The following is a 17,751-nucleotide window of genomic DNA, read 5'->3' on the forward strand; positions in this document are numbered from 1 at the left end:
TAAAAAATTGAAGATTTTTTTTCATTTCAGTTAATGGCGAGCAAGAGAACCGAATACAGAAAGGCAATGGATATTTCCAGGTGCCACCACACACTCCAGTCATATTTGGTGAGGCAGGCGGTCGCACTCTCTTCAGGTATTGTCTAATACCATATCTTCTAATATTGCTGTGGCCAGAAGCAGTATAGACTACATGGAGGTTTCAGTGCATTTCTTTAAGAAAATTTTAACTAATCAGTCTAGACCAGTGCATGGTCCTATTACATTACGACTGCCACCTAAACGTGTAAGGAATTAAACATCAATTCTGGCAGCGAAAATGGAAAGGACGAAACTAATCTTGGTTTGCACTAGAGATTCAATTCAGTTAACAGAAGCTTTTGGTTTATTGTTGTCCAGATTCATGAATATTCTGTTTTCAAAGCTGTCTTCAACGCGTGTGTATTTTTTTCCTTGTCTCTTTTTCACTCTCCTTATTCCTAAATCATTGAGCAATGAGAGTAGGACTTTATTAAATTCTTTGCAGGCTTTTGTGTCGAGATGCAGGGGGTGAAACCGAATCCATGCTTCTGAATGAAACTGTGCCTCAGTGGGTTATCGACATCACTGTAGACGTAAGTAACTACCTTATTCAGTTCTCCCACCGGCATGGAAGCTCTGAACATCTCAAATCTCTAAACACGTGATGCAACATATTTATTTGATGTTTGAAACAGTTTCACTAGCACTATACAACAGCAACATGTATTTATAATGAAATGTCCCAAGGTGCTTCACAGGAGGCTGAAAAATAAATTTTGATACTCAGCCACATGGTCAGATGAAAAAAGCTTGGTCAAACCGTAGGTTTTAAGGAGTGCCTTAAAGAAGGAAAGCGAGGCAGAGAGGTGTATTACAGAGGTATTCTAGGCAGCTGAAGGCATGGCCACCTGTGGTGGACTAATTATAAGTGGGAGTACACAAGGGGCCAGAATTAGAGGAGCGCTACACTGATTTAGAACAAAGAACAAGGAAAAGTACAGCACAGGAACAGGCCCTTTGGCCCTCCAAGCCTACGCCGATCATATTGCCCATCAACTAAAACATTTGCACTTCCGGGGTCCGTATCCTCTATTCCCATCCTATTCATGTACTTGTCAAGCTGCCTCTTAAACACCACTAACGTACCTGCTTCCACCACCTCCTCTGGCAGCGAATTCCAGACACTCACTACCCTCTGCGTAAAAAACTTGCCTCACACATCTCCTCTATACTTTTCTCCTCTCACCTTGAATCAATGTCCCCTAGTAATTGACTCTCCCACCCTGGGAAAAAGCTTCTGACTATCTACTCTGTCCATGCCACTCATAATTTTGTAAACTTCTATCAAGTCGCCCCTCAATTTCCGTCGCTCTAGTGAGAACAATCCGAGTTTCTCCAACCTCTCCTCATAGATAATAACCTCCAGACCAGGCAGCATCCTGGTAAACCTCCTCTGCACCCTCTGCAACGCCTCCATATCTTTCTGGTAATGTGGCGACCAGAATTGCACGCAATATTCCAAGTGTGGCCTAACCAAGGTTCTATACAGCTGCAGCATGACTTCCCAGCTTTTATACACAATACCCCTGCCAATGAAGGCAAGCATGCCATATGCCTTCCTGACTACCTTATCCACATGCGTTGCCACTTTCAGTGACCTGTGGACCTGTACACCCAGATCCCTCTGCCCGTCAATGCACTTAAGGGTTCTGCCATTTACTGTATAATTCCTGCCTGTATTAGACCTTCCAAAATGCATTACCTCACATTTGCCCGGATTAAACTCCATCTGCCATTTCTCCGCCCAAGTCTCCAACCGATCTATATCCCGTTGTATCCTTTGACAATCCTCTTCACTATCTGCAATTCCTCCGACCTTAGTGTCGTCTGCTTACTTACTAATTAGCCCAGTTACATTTTCCTCCAAATCATTTATGTATACTACAAACAGCAACGGTCCCAGCACTGATCCCTGCGGAACTCCACTAGTCACAGCTCTCCATTCAGAAAAGCACCCTTCCACTGCTACCCTCTGTCTTCTATGACCAAGCCAATTCTGTATCCATCTTGCCAGCTCACCTCTGATCCCGTGCGACTTTACCTTCTGTACCAGTCTGCCATGAGGGACCTTGTCAAAGGCCTTACTGAAATCCATGTATATAACATTCACTGCCCTTCCATCGTCAATCATCTTTGTCACTTCCTCGAAAAACTCGATCAAGTTAATGAGACACGACTTCCCCTTCACAAAACCATGCTGCCTCTCACTAATACGCCCATTTGCTTCCAAATGGTGGTAAATCCTGTCACGAAGAATCTTCTCCAAAAATTTCCCTACCACTGACGTAAGGCTCATCGGCCTGTAATTTCCTGGATTATCCCTGCTACCCCTCTTAAACAATGGAACAACATTGGCCATTCTCCAGTCCTCTGGGACCTTACCCATAGCCAGTGAGGATACAAAGATTTCTGTCAAGGCCCCAGCAATCTCCTCCCTTGCCTCCCTCAGTACTCTGGGGTAGATCCCATCTGGCCCTGGGGACTTATCCACCTTAATATTCTTCAAGACGCCTAACACCTCTTTTTTGATCTCTACATGATCCAGGCTATCTACACACTCTTCCCTAGACAAATCGACCACTAAGTCCTTCTCTTTGGTGAATACTGATGAGAAGTATTCATTTAGTATCTCTCCCATTTCTTCTGGCTCCACACACAGATTCCCACCTCTGTCCCTGAGTGGGCCTACCCTTTCCCTGGCTACCCTCTTGCTTTTTACGTATGTATAAAAGGCCTTGGGATTTTCCTTAATCCTGGTTGCCAGTGACTTTTCATGACCCCTTTTAGCCCTCCTGACTCCTTGCTTAAGTTTCTTCCTACTTTCTTTATATTCTTCACGGGCTTCATCTGTTCCCAGCCCTCTAGCCCTTACGAATGCTTCCCTTTTCTTTTTGACTAATCTCACAATATCCTTCGTTATCCAAGGTTCCTGAAACTTGCCATGCTTATCCTTCATCCTAACAGGAACATGCCGGTCCTGAATTCTTATCAACTGACGTTTGAAAGCCCCCCACATGTCAGTTGTTGATTTGCCCTCAAACATCCGCCTCCAGTCTAGATTCCTCAGTTCCTGCCTAATATTGTTATACTTAGCCTTCCCCCAATTAAGCACCTTAACCCGAGGACTCCTGTTATCTTTATCCACCAGTACCTTGAAACTTACTGAATTATGGTCACTTTTCCCGAAATGCTCCCCTACTGAAACTTCGACCACCTGGCCAGGTTCATTCCCTAATACCAGGTCCAGAATTGCCCCTTCCCTCGTTGGACTATCTACATATTGTCTCAGGAAGCCCTCCTGGATGCACCTTACAAATTCTGCACCATCCAAACCCCTAGCACTAAGTGATTCTCAGTCAATATAGGGAAAGTTAAAATCACCCACCACAACAGCCCTATTGCTTTTATATCTTTCCAAAATCTGCCTACATAACTGTTCCTCAATCTCCCGCCGGCAATTGGGAGGCCTATAGTAAACCCCCGACATTGTGACTGCACCCTTCCTATTCCGGAGCTCTACCCATATTGCCTCGCTGCATGAGCCTACCGAGGTGTCCTCCTGTCGTACAGCTGTGATATTCCCCTTAACCAGCAGTGCAACTCCCCCCACCTCTTCTACATCCCTCTCTATCCTGCCTGAAACATCTAAATCCTGGAACGTTTATCTGCCAATCCTGTCCATCCTTCAACCAAGTCTCTGTAATAGCAATAACATCATAGTCCCAAGTACTAATCCAAGCTCTAAGCTCATCTGCCTTGCCTTTTATACTTCTCGCATTGAAACAAATGCATTTCAGACCCCCAGTCCCACTGTGGTCAGTAATTTCTCCCTGCCTGCCCATCCTCTTAGTCCTACTGGCCATATTCACTGGTTCCCAGTCATTTATTTCACCTGTTTAGTGATGCCTTATTAAATTAACAGCGAGCGACTAAAAGCGATTTATTCCAAATTCCCAAATAAAATATATTGAGCATCTAATTAATATGCGCAGATTTTCAGGATCCTGAAGAGACTTCCATTGGAATTGAGGCTTTTTGCAAGATCGCTGGGCCCTTGGAGACGTAGCCTTGCTGCCTTGGCTAGTTCTTCATGCTAAACTTTTGACTGTGGAAGGCATAGCCCAACTAAATCCTGTCCTATGTTCATGTGTATTCTGGGAGAGGTTATTGGATAGCGATCAGAACAGGCAATACTTAGGTTTTCTTTCATCCTTTTTCCCCAATGGGTTTTGAAGCAAATTTCACATTTGCAGTGATTGCTTAAGCTGAGCTCCATCAGTGCACCTTGGTCTGGGACCATCTTGGTGTGTACATTTCAAATCATTCGCCTACCTGGCATGTAGGGGGCAGGCGCGTACTCGCTGTCAGTTTTGGCTCCTAAATTCTATCTTTTCAAATTACTGTGCCAGTTGTTGTTGTCATGATAGTTAAATCTTTCACCATAGTGAAGATCAACAGGTTTCATCTCAGACTTCAGTTGGGTCACCTCAAAAGTGTCCCATTTAAAAAGGTTAAACTTGATTGAGCTTAAACTTTAAATTAAACTTTCCTAGTTTCTTGTGTCTCTGGCACCTGGCACCATGGCTCCTCGCCTGTGTTCCCCTCACAATCCTACCTGTGATTAGGTAACCAGAATTGCATCTTAATGCAAACATTTTTAACTTGCTTTTTCTCCCCTTCGATTTTTCAGTTAATAAGGATACATTGCCTGCAATGGTGCCATGCTTTTATTTCCCATTTTAATGATCAGATGATGCAGAATCTTTTACATAGCAGCCAAGATAATATGATGGAAAATCTTGTTGCTGAATTTTGAATGGAATCTTATCAATAAAGCATCACAACATTTTTTAAACACAAGACGACTCAATATAAATTTCTTATAAGATGTCTTATCTTTTCTCCCTTTGAGTTTCTTGCTCCAGATTTCTTTGTGGACTTTCTGTGCCCCTCACAGAATCAGAATCATAGAATATTACAGTGCAGGAGGAGGCCATTCAGCCCATCGTGTCTGCACTGGCTCCCCGAATGAGCATTATGACTTAGCGCCATTCTCATTCCTTTTCCCTGTACCCTTGCACATTGTTTCTATTCAAATAATCATTCAATGCCCTTTTGAATGCCCCCAACACATTTCCAGGCAGTGGATTCCAGACTCGAACCACTCGCTGCGTGAAAATTTTTTTTCTCACATTTGCCTCTTCTGCAAATCACTTTAAATCTGTGCCCTTTCATTCTTGATCCTTTTACAAGCGGGAACAGCTTCTCCCTATCTACTCTGTCCAGCCCCCTCATAATTTTGAACACCTCTATCAAATCTCCTCTTAGCCTTCTCCTCTCCAAGAGGAACAGTCCCAGCCTCTCCAATCAATCCTCGTAACTGAAGTTTCTCACCTCTGGAACCGTTCTCGTAAACCTCTCCTGCACTGTCTCCAATGCATTCACATCCTTCCTATAGTGTGGTGCCCAGAGTTGTATACAATACTCCAGTTGAGGTCTAACTAGCGTCTTATATAAGCTCAGCATAATCTCCCTGCTCTTGTACTCTATGTCCCTATTAATAAAGCCCACGATACTACATGCTTTACTAACTGCTCTCTCCACCTGTCTTGCTACCTTCAATGATCCATCTGGGGGCTAGTGCCAAAATTGGGAAAGCTGTCTCACAGACTAGCCAAGCAACAGCCTGACATAGTCATCCTCACGGAATCATACCTTACAGATAATGTCCCAGACTCCATCATCACCATCCCTGGGTATGCCCTGTCCCACCGGCAGGACAGGCCCAGCAGAGGTGGCGGCACAGTGGTATACGGGAGGGAGGGAGTTGCCCTGGGAGCCCTCAACATCGACTCCAGATCCCATGAAGTCTCATGGCATCAGTTCAAACATGGGCAAGGAAACCTCCTACTGATTACCATGTACCGCCCCCCTCAGCTGATGAATCACTGCACCTCCATATTGAACATCACTTGGAGGAAGCACTGAGGATGGCAAGAGTGCAGAATGTTCTCTGAGGGGGGGGATTTCAATGTCCAAACTAAGAGTGGCTCGGCAGCATCACTACTGACCGAGCTGGCCGAGTCCTAAAGGACATAGCTGCTAGACTGGGTCTGCGGCAGGTGGTGAAGGAACCAACAAGAGGGAAAAACATACTTGACATCATCCTCACCAACCTGCCTGCCGCAGATGCATCTGTCCATGACAGTATTGCTAGGAGTGACCACCACACAGTCATTGTGGAGATAAAGTCCCATCTTCACATTGAGGATACCCTCCATCATGTTGTGTGGCACTTCTACCATGCTAACTGGGATGGATTTCGAACAGATCTAGCAACTCAAGACTGGGTATCCATGAGGCGCTGTGGGCTATCAGCAGCAGCAGAATTGTACTCAAACACAATCTGTAACCTCATGGTCCGACATACCCCCCACTCTACCACTACCATCAAGCCAGGGGATCAACCCTGGATTCAATGAAGAGTGCAGGAGGGCATGCCAGGAGCAGCACCAGGCATACCTAAAAATGAGGCGTCAACCTGGTGAAGCTATAAAACAGGGCTACTTGCGTGCCAAATAGCATAAGCAGCAAATGATAGACAGAGCTAAGCGATCCCACAATCAACAGATCAGATTTAAGCTCTGCAGTCATGCCACATCCAGTCGTGAATGGTGGTGGATAATTAACCAACTCAATGGAGGAGGTGGCTCCACAAATATCCCCATCCTCAATGATGGAGGAGCCCAGTACAGCAGTGCAAAAGATAAGGCTGAAGCATTCGCAACAATCTTCAGCCAAAAGTGCCGAGTGGATCTCGGCCTCCTCCGGAGGCCCCCGGCATCACAGATGCCAGTCTTCAACCAATTCGATTCACTCCATGTGATATCAAGAAACGGCTAAAAGCACTGGATACTGCAAAGGCTATGGGCCCTGACAATATTCTGGCAATAGTACTGAAGACTTGTGCTCCAAAACTTGCCACGCCCCTAGCCAAGCTGTTCCAGTACATCTACAACACTGGCATCTACCTGGCTATGTGGAAAATTGCCCAGGTATTTCCTGTACGCAAAAGCAGGACAAATCCAACCCGTCCAATTAGTCTACTCTCCATCATCAGTAAAGTAATGGAAGGGGGCATCAGCAGTGCTATCAAGCGGCATTTGCTTAACAATAACCTGCTCACTGATGCCCAGTTTGGGTTCCGCCAGGGCCACTCAACTCCTGACCTCAATACAGCCTTGGTTTAAATATGGACAAAAGAGCTGAACTCCCGAGGTGAGGTGAGAGTGACGGCCCTTGACATCGAGGCAGCATTTGACTGAGTGTGGCATCAAGGAGCCCTAGCAAAACTGGAGTCAATGGGAATCGGGGGGGGGGGGACTCTCCGCTGGCTGGAGTCATACCTAGCACAAAGGAAGATGGTTGTGGTCATTGGAGGTCATCATCTCAGCTCCAGGACATCACTGCAGAAGTTCCGCAGGGTAGTGTCCTCGGCCCAACCATCTTCAGCTGCTTCAACAATGACCTTCCTTCCATCATAAGGTCAGACATAGGGATGTTCACTGATGATTGCACAATGTTCAGCACCATTCGTGACTCCTCAGATACTGAAGCAGTACATGCTCAAATGCAGCAAGACCTGGACAATATCCAGGCTTGGGCTGACAAGTGACAAGTAACATTCGCGCCACATAAGTGTCAGGCAATGACCATTTCCAACAAGAGAGAATCCAGCCATCGCCCTTTGATGTTCAATGGCATTACCATCACTGAATTCCCCACTATGAACATCCTGGGGGTTACCATTGACCAGAAACTGAACTGGACTAGCCATATAAATACTGTGGCTACAAGAGCAGGTCAGAGGTTAGGAATCGTGCGACAAGTAACTCACCTCCTGACTCCCCAAAGCCTGTCCACCATCTACAAGGCATAAGTCAGGAGTGTGATGGAATACTCCTCACTTGCCTAGATGAGTGCAGCTTCCACAACACTCAAGAAACTGGATGCCGTCCAGGATAAAGCAGTCTGCTTGTTTGGCACCACATCCACAAACATTCACTCCCTCCACCACCGACGCACAGTAGCAGCAGTGTGTACCATCTACAAGATGCACTGCAGGAATTCACCAAGGCTCCTTAGACAGCACCTTCCAAATCCACGACCACTACCACTTAGAAGGACAAGGGCAGTAGATAGATGGGAGCACCACCACCTGGAAGTTCCCCTCCAAGTCACTCGCTTACCTGACTTGGAAATATATCACCATTCCTTCACTGTCACTGGGTCAAAATCCTGGAACTCCCTAACAGCACTGTGGGTGTACCTACATCACATGGACTGCAGCGGTTCAAGAAGGCAGCTCACTACCACCACCACCTCAAGGGCAACTAGTGATGGGCAATAAATGCTGGCCCAGCCAGCGAAGCTCACATCCCATGAATGAATAATAAAAAAAATGCACATATACACCCAGGATCCTCTGCTCCTGCACCCCTTAAGAATTGTACCCCTTATTTTACATTGTCTGTCCATGTTCTTCCTACTAAAATGTATCACCTCACACTCCTCTGCCTTGAACTTCATCAGCCCACTCCACCAACTTGTCTATGTCCTTTTGAAGTTCGATATTGTCCTCCTCACAACTTACAATGCTTCCAAGTTTTGCATCATCTGCAAACTTTGAAATTGTCCCATGTGTACCAAGATCTAAATCATTAATATATATCAGGAAAAGCAAAGGTTCCAATACCGACCTCTGGGGAACTCCAATACAAACCTTCCTCCAGCCCAAAAAATACTCATTGACCATTACTCTGCATGTCCTATGACTCAGCCAAGTTTGTATCCACGTTGCCACTGTCCCTTTTATTCCAAGTCTTTTTTTTTATTCGTTCTTGGGATGTGGGCATCACTGGCTAGGCCAGCATTGATTGCCCATCCCTAATTGCCCTTGTTTTGAAGGCATTTTTAAGATTCAAAGAAATTGCTGTGGGTCTGAAGTCACATGTAGGCCAGACCAGGTAAGGATGGCAGATTTCCTTCCCTGAAGGACATTAGTGAACCAGATGGGTTTTTACGACAATTGGCAATTGTTTCGTGGTCATCATTAGACTTTTATTTCCATAATTTTTTTTAATTGAATTCAATAAAAAACCCGGGTCCCCACCTATCCAGTGATAATACCACTATACCACTGCCTCTCCTGTTGTGTGGCACTGTATCAAAGGCCTTTGAAAGCCCACGTACACCACATCAACAGCATTACCCTCATCGACCCTCTCTGTTACCTCTTCAAAAAACTCCAGCAAGTTAGTTCAACACGATTTGCCCTTTAGAAATTCATGCTGGCTCTTCCTAATCAGCCCACATTTTCCCATGTGACTGTTAATTCTATCCCGAATAATAGTTTCAAGAAGCTGCCCCACCACTGAAGTTAAACTGACTGGCCTGTTATTGCTGGGTTTATCCTTACAACCTTTTTTGAACAAGGGCATAACGTTTGCAATTCCTCATGTCACTCTTAATGTTTTTACACTCTTTTGCAGAAAAACATGCCCAAATTCAACAAAATCCCATTCTACCTGCAGCCTCATTCTTCTTCGGGAGCAAAGACACTTAAGAAGTAAGTAGGCGTAATTAAAGAGCTCCTCAGAACGATATTCATTTCCACTAAGCTGATAATTTGTGCTGTTTTAAAGCTGAGAACAATTGTCTCTTTTTCTTCATTTTTGGATCTTTTCTTCTTTGGACCTCAGTTAGATCAGAGGGAATGTGCAAATGAAAGTTTAAGACTGTTGAGTTTGTACATCGAACATAGTGCTTAAATTATCAAAGGGGTGAATTTTGTAAAGTGATACTGTACTGATCGAAAATGGTGTTGTATAAAGACTTGCTGAACTTGATCCTACTTCATTTAGCCTTTCAGTGTTTAATGTGACTATTATAAGTGTTTGGGGAAAACTGTTTACAAAAGATTAACTGTCAGCATTAGCTGCAAGTTTTTCCTTTTAAAGTGTTCAATGTGCTTTGTGTTCTTCTGGTACTTCTCTGTGCTAATATCAAAAGGCAGTTCAGGTAAAAATAAACCCGACAACCAATGTCATGAAGCCTTGGAGAATCCTTGCTTAGAAAGGACTGCCTGGAAGGAGGAATAGGCCATCAGACTTACTCCATTCTGAATGTGTGTGGACGATCATTCTCTAATGGGTACTATTTGCTATCACCAATGCCCATTGATCTCCCATTCTAAGGGGCACTAACATTCTTCCTTGAGCTCTCTTTAAAAATAAAATCAGGCCATGCTATTAATACCTTTTAAAGGCCTTCACAGGGATGATGGAGAATTATGACTGAAGTTTTTGTATCTTTGTTTATGAAACTTTTCTCACAAAAAGTCACTGCCCAATGGCTGTGCTCGTAATACAAGAGGCAAAAAAAGTGTATTAATTCTATTATATACCTGTGTACAATTTTAACGGCCAGTGAATATTTTAACTCCGATATATTTGCAAACGCTCAAGGTAAACTCAAACTGCTAATTCTGATTCCAGCGACCCAATGCAACTCGATGCGCTCTGTGCTGTAACATTTCTTGTGTAAATTTAATACTGATCCCAAGAACAAAATGTGCTCAATAATTGGGTTCTTTGTACTGAGCTCACAAAATAGAGACAGTGCTTTGCCAAGTTTCACCTCGCAGGAGCAGCAGCAGTTTAAAAAATACAATCACGTTTATGTCTTTTTTTTTAATTTGAATTCCTGACCCAAGGCTGTGGTTTGAGATTTGCAAACTGATCAGTTTAATCTGAAAGCTTCTAACAATCCTGATTTGATGCAGAAACGTTTGAGCAACTTGAATCAATGTTGTGCACAGCAGCGTGGGATCTCAGCTTTATTTTGTTCACTTTATGCGAGCCACACTGCAAGGCCTCCTTTATCTTCTGTATCTGCTGTGCACAGTAAATGGGAATCACTGTGAAAAGTGAATGTTTGTTTTCCATTTCTGTAAATAAATATTATTCCGTATCTCATTTGATATAAGAAATCTATATGATTGTTAAGCACCTAAAAACTGGAGTGGCAGCTGACCCCTCAGCACCTGGGAGTAAAAAAGTGCGTTGAAGTTTTGAGTGGAGGTGTATTGAGGCGGGGGCCTAAATTATTAAATGTTCTTTCTTCTGGCTGTGGCTCAGTTGAAAGCAATATTGCTTCTGAGTGAGAAGGTCATGGGTTCAAGTCCCACTCCAGAGAATTGAGTACAAAAATCTAAGCTGTCAGTCCGCTGCAATACTGAGGGAGCACTGCACTGTCAGAGGCGCCATCTTTCAGGTGCAATATTAAACCAAGGTCCCATCTGCTCCCTCAGGTGGGTGTAAAAGATCCCATGACATTATTTTTAAAAAGAGCAGGAGGAGTTTCCCCTGGTATCTGCCCAATATTTGTCCCTCAATCAACATCCCAAAACAGATTATCTGTACATCTCATTGCTGTTCGTTGGGAGTTTGCTGATTGACTGCCACATTTCCCACATTATAATAGTGACTATATTTCAAAGGCCCTTCATTGTGTGAAGTTCCCCAGGGGTCGGTATTGGAATCCTTGTTTTTCCTGATGTATATTAATGATCTAGATCTTGGTGTGTAGGGGACAATTTCAAAGTTTGCGGATGATACGAACTTTAGGAGTATTGTGAACTGCGAGGAGGATGTTGTGGAACTTCAAGAGGACATAGACAATTTGGAGTGGGCAGACAGGTGGCAGATGAAGTTCAATGTAGAGAAGTGTGAAGTGTTGAATTTTGAAAGAGAGAACATGGACAGACATAAAATAAGGGGTGAAATTTTGAAGGGAGTGCAGGAGCAGAAAGACTTGGGTTTATATATGCATAGATCATTGAAGGTGGCAGGTTAGGTGGGGAGAGCTGTTAGTAAAGCATATAGTACCTGGGGCTTTATTAATAGGGGCATAGAGTACAAGAGCAGGGCGGTTATACTGAATTTATATAAGACACTCATTAGACCTTGGCTGGAATAATATGTACAGTTCTGGACACCACATTATAGGAATGATGTGAACACATTGGAGAGAGTGCAGAAGGGGTTTACGAAAACGGGTTCAGGGATGAGAAACTTCAGCTATGAGGATAGATTGGAGAGGTTGGGACTGTTCTCCTTGGAGAGAAGGCAGCTAAGAGGAGATGTGATAGAGATGTTCAAAATCATGAGGGGGCTGGACAGAGTAGATAGGGAGAAGCTGTTCCCGCTCGTAAAAGAATTAAGAACGAGAGGGCACAGATTTAAAGTGATTTGCAAAAGAAGCAAATGTGACATGAGAAAAAACTTTTTCACACAATGAGTGGTTTGGATCTGGAATGCACTGCCTGGAAGTGTGGTGGAGGCAGGTTCACTCGAGGCATTCAAGAGGGCATTAGATGATTATTTGAATGGAAACAAGGTACAGGGGTATGGGGAAAAGGCAGGCCGGTGCAGACACAGAATCTCAGAATCCTAACGGCACAGGAGGCCATTCGGCCCATCGTGTCTGCACCGGCCCTCCAAATGAGCATTGTGACCTGGTGCCATTGCCCTGCTTTTTCCCCGTACCCCTGTACCTTGTTTCCATTCAAATAAACATCTAATGCCCTCTTGAATGCCTCGATTGAACCTGCCTCCACCACACTTCCAGGCAGTGCATTCCAGACCCGAACCACTCGTGTGATAAAGTTCTTTCTCACGTCACATTTGCTTGTTTTGCAATCGCTTTAAATCTGTGCCCCCTCATTCTTGATCCTTTTACGAGTGGGAACAGCTTCTCCCTGTCTACTCTGTCCAGCCCCTTCATGATTTTGAAAACTTCTATCAAGTCTCCTGTCAGCCTTCTCCTCTCGAAGCAGAACAGTCCCAACTTCTCCAATCTATCCTCATAACTGAAGTTTCTCATCCCTGGGACCAATCTTGTAAACCTCTCTGCACTCTCCCCAGTGTGTTCACATCCTTCCTATAATATGGTGCCCCAAACTGTACACAATACTCCAGCTGAGGTCTAACGAGGGTTTTATATAAATTCAGCATAACCTCCCTGCTCTTGTACTCTATGCCCCTATTAATAAAGCCCAGGATACTATATGCTGTATTAACTGCTCTCCCCACCCATTCTGCCACTATCTATGCACACATACACACGTCTTTCTGCTTCCTCACCCCCTTCAAAATTCCACCTGTTATTTTATATTACCTGTCTATGTTGTTCCTATCAAAATGCATCACCTCACACTTCTCCACATCGAACTTCATCTGCCACCTATCTGCCCACTCCACCAACTTGACCATGTCCTCTTGAAGTTTCACACCATCCTCCCCGCAGTTCACAATACTCCCAAGTTTCGTATCACCCGCAAACTTTGAAATTGTACCTTGCGCATCAAGACCTAGATGATTAATATATATCAGGAAAAGCAAAGGTCCCAATATCGACCCCTGGGGAACTCCACAACAAACCTTCTTCCAGCTCAAAATATCCATTGACCATTACTCTCTGCTTCCTGTTTTTCAGCCAATTTTGTATCCATGTTGCTACTGTCCATTTTATTCCATGAGCAATAACTTTTCTCACAAATCGGTTCTGTGGCACTGTGTCTTTTGAAAGTCCCTGTACATCAACAGCATTACCCTCATCGACCTTTTCTGTCACCTCTTCAAAAAACTCCAGCAAGTTATTTAAACATAACTTCCCCTTTAGAAATCCATGCTGGCTGTTCCTTATCAACCCATATTTTTCCATGTGACTACTAATTCTATCCTGAATAATTGTTTCTAGAATCTTGCCCATCACTGAAGTTAAACTGACTGGTCTGTAATTGCTGGACTTTTCCTTACAATCTATTTTGAACAAGTGCGTAATGTTTGCAATTCTCCAGTCCTCTGAGTCTAGGGAAGACCGAAGTGCCCTGCAATTTCTACTGTCACTTCCTTCAATATCCTTGGATGCATCTCACCTGGTCCCAGTGCCTTTAAGTACCAACAATCTATTCAACACTTCCTCCTTATTGATTTTGAATCTTTCTAATGACAGAAATGATGTGCCAAAAGCCTCCTTCTGTGCTGTTAAAATTCTGTGATTCTGTGAAGTGCTTTGGAAGGTCCTGAAGTTATGGAAAGTGCTATATAAATGTAAATCATTTTTTTTAAGCTGACTAGTCTGCTGTGAATTTCGCATTGTGCTGCTTTTTTGATTTCTAGCACCCAAGACCTTTTTGTGACTGAATTTGATTTAATATGTTAAGCTCTGCTTCCCAACAGCATTCAGAGAATCATATTGCAATCATGCTTACCGACTCTCCAACTCTTAACCGTTCTCCAGAGATCGTTTGTCGGCTAGTGACATGCTGCAGGTTCGAAAGGTGATGGAGCATGTTTACGAGAAGATCATCAACCTGGACAATGAATCACAAACAACCAGCTCCTCAAACAATGAGAAACCCGGGGAGCAGGACAAAGAAGAAGACATTGCTGTGCTGGCAGAGGAAAAGATTGAATTGCTTTGTCAAGATCAGGTTAGCTTGATCCCTAATCTCTTCTCAATTAGTTAATCTCATTCAAGCCAATAGTTATGGTGCTATAAGGTATCGGCATTGGCTCAGTAGTAGCATCCTTGTCTCTGAGTCAGGAGATTGTGCGTTGGAGAACCACTCCAGATACTTGAACACAAGATGTAGGCTGACACTAGGCTGCAGTACTGAGGGAGTGCTGCACTACTGGAGGTGCTAGCTTTAATCAGAGAGATTTTAATCAAGGTCTGTCCGCCTGCCTCCTCGTCTCCCACCCCCGCCCAAACCTCTTGGTTGGATGTAAAAGGTACCATGGCACATTCAAGGAAGAGCAGAGGAATTCCAGTGACCTAGCCAGAATTAACCCCCGAACCAACAGCTCCATCAGAGTGAGTGCTACATTGTCAGGAGATGCTGCCCTGTGGTTGTGGAGTCCCATCTGCCTGCTTTTGTGGATCAGATGGAAGTTAAAGATATGTGGGACCAATTCTTAGGGCAATATTAGCCACTTCATTCTCTCACCAAAGAAGACACAGTTATTAATCAACCTGTTAATGGGATGTTGGCTCAGAATATTTACCACGCTGCTTACATAAGTCTTCACATGCTGAGAGTAATTTATTGTGTGAAGTGCTTCGGGAAGTTTCTTTGGCGAAGGTGCTACATAAAAGCCATACTGTTCTCTCCTCGTAAGAGGATGCAAGCGTGCAGTGAATGCCTGAAGATCCCAGTTGATTCCATGTTAATCATCCCACCCTGTTCTGTATTTGAGGTTTATTTGGTGATTCTCATTACATGGTAACATCTTCAAATATTTTGATTCTAAACACCTTCCAAACTTAAATCCACAGGTGCTTGATCCAAACATGGACCTGCGGACAGTGAAGCATTTCATCTGGAAGAGTGGAGGGGACCTGACGCTTCACTATCGGCAGAAGTCGACGTGATGTTTAATCAGGAATGGCAGAGGGCTTGACTCCTAGAAGCCGATACTCTTATTTTGAACTTTCTTGTCTGCACCTAATCTCATTACCTGTACTGGGTTAAAAGAGCAGTAACAGTGCCCCCCCCCAGCTCACTGACCGATTTAATCCAGTACGGAGAAAAACGTCAAATCATATGGAAAATTCAAGTGCTATACAATATAGGAAGATTGCAGATTGTAAATTGAATTTAATCCCAGTGCACTGTCTTAATTTGAATGGGCAGGGCGCAGATTATTGTAGATTTATAGTGTGGCAGGGAATACACTGCCCAGTGTACAAAGCATAGATAAATGAACCAGATAATAGACATAACCGCTTCATCAGTAGGTGTCCTTTATTTGTTTCTAACTCATGGTCTACACAAAAACATTTCCCGCATGGACACCACACCAGCTACTGCTGTCACCTTACTATATGTGATGTTATCCATCACTGCAAATTCTTGTTTCCATACATTCCACAGTTTTCTTTACAGATGTCATATAAATGCCACCAATCTTGTTGGTTCATTTGGGAAATGGGGCGGGCAAATAGAATGATAAGGGAATGTGCAAAGAGCAGATTCATCACTAGTGTTGAGCTCAAACAGTGTCCCCAGGTACCAGTTAAATGTGCTTAATATTTGTGAATTGTGCCCCAGATTGACTGTTCTTGCTGCTTGAGCTTGTCTTTTATTCTGTTAAATTCAGTTAGTGGCGCTGCATCTGTCAAAAGTTAATCTTTTGATGTGTCAGAGGGGGACCTTGTAGAGAGAGTTCAATTGGAAAGAGAACTAAACCTGGATAGTAGGACACAAGGGCACAAGTTCAGGATTAACAGGGCAGGTTCACGACAGATGCCAGAATATATTTCTTTACGTCAGGATGGGTTGAAGCCAAACTAATGGTGGCCTGGTATGATTGATATTCTAAAAGGAAGAAATCTAATGGGCTGTAAGTCACTTTCATCCAAACCCTATCTTGTGAGAAGTTTGTTGTAAATAAGATTTTTTTTTATTCACCTACTAAGAACAGAAAAGATTTTTAAAACTTTTTTTTAAGAAAAAGCTTTGAGACTTTGTAGTTGATTGCAAAGCTAATTCCTTTTGGATGCTTCAAATCCAGAGTTGAAACATTAAGGCTCAAATAAAGTAATATTTAAATCAGTGTGGTACCTTCAATGTAATACACTAGATACGCAAAACAGACAGGATACCTTTGTTAGTGATGTCTTGTCTCAGAACTTTGTTGCATATTTTATATTGTAAATTATAGCTGTTGGGTTTCCAGACCTTTCCAATTTGAGAAATCAAGTTGCAGGACTTTTAAAATAATGTTAAATAAGTTCATCCTGCAGAGGCAAGTTATTGCCATTTTTAAGCAATGATCCATTTTATGCCAGTTTGATTTTGCTGTTGTCTTCCTCTACCCATTGATATATACACACCAACTCATTTCTATATTGAAACTAGAAGTCGCCTCACAGAGAAAAGAATGGAAAGGAAATAAAATCATGATGAATGTCACAGTGACATTCATACAAAAGGGCAGGGTAAGAATTCACCCTCCTGGCCTGAATTGATTCTCCCAAGTTACATAGGAATAATTAAAAACTGCTATCACGTTAGCCTTGGAAAGGTACTTGCGATTTTAGCTCTTGGTCTGAAGAGCTTGCGTACTCTACAGCACCATCCATCAGTATAAACTTAACGGATTTGCTATGATGACCCACTCAGAGGCCTTTTATTTTTGAGCTGGCTGTTTGAAGCGACCAGTCTTGAGTTGTCACTGGCTGCACCATAGCTGTCCAACAGAAACCTTCAGCGCTGGCACTAGTTTAGGGCTGGTGTGAAAGCGGCTTTGGGAAAGTCTTGCACAGAAGTGTTAAATCGAGGCTACTTGCCCTCTCAGCAGACATTAATGGTACATGGCACTATTTCGAACAACAACAGGGCAGGAATATGTAATCCTCAACCAACATCATTAATATACAATTATCCCGTTTCAGTTTGTGGGACCTTGATGTATGCGAATTAGCTGCCACATTTATTACATGTGACTGTAATTCACAAGTACTTCTTTAGCTGTAAAATGCTTTGCGAGGCCCTGAGGTTGTGAAAGGTGCTAGATAAATTCAAACCTGTGTGTCTCAATA

At 43.5% G+C, this 17,751-nt stretch overlaps 1 protein-coding gene across 1 annotated transcript in view; it reads left to right on the top strand.

Annotated features, from left to right (window-relative positions):
* Nucleotides 1–16,762, top strand: part of wdr48a (WD repeat domain 48a) — a 128,043-nt gene extending 111,281 nt beyond the window's left edge. Inside the window, exons 15-19 of the mRNA XM_078536797.1 lie at nt 31–136; nt 527–614; nt 9,633–9,709; nt 14,446–14,638; nt 15,484–16,762. Coding sequence (XP_078392923.1) covers nt 31–136; nt 527–614; nt 9,633–9,709; nt 14,446–14,638; nt 15,484–15,579 — 560 coding nt within the window. The 3' untranslated portion in view covers nt 15,580–16,762. The remainder of the gene's footprint in view (nt 1–30; nt 137–526; nt 615–9,632; nt 9,710–14,445; nt 14,639–15,483) is intronic.
* The last annotated feature ends 989 nt before the right edge of the window (nt 16,763–17,751 follow it).

This window comes from Cetorhinus maximus, chromosome 3, assembly GCF_964194155.1.
Source record: "Cetorhinus maximus chromosome 3, sCetMax3.hap1.1, whole genome shotgun sequence".
Lineage (NCBI taxonomy): Eukaryota > Metazoa > Chordata > Chondrichthyes > Lamniformes > Cetorhinidae > Cetorhinus > Cetorhinus maximus.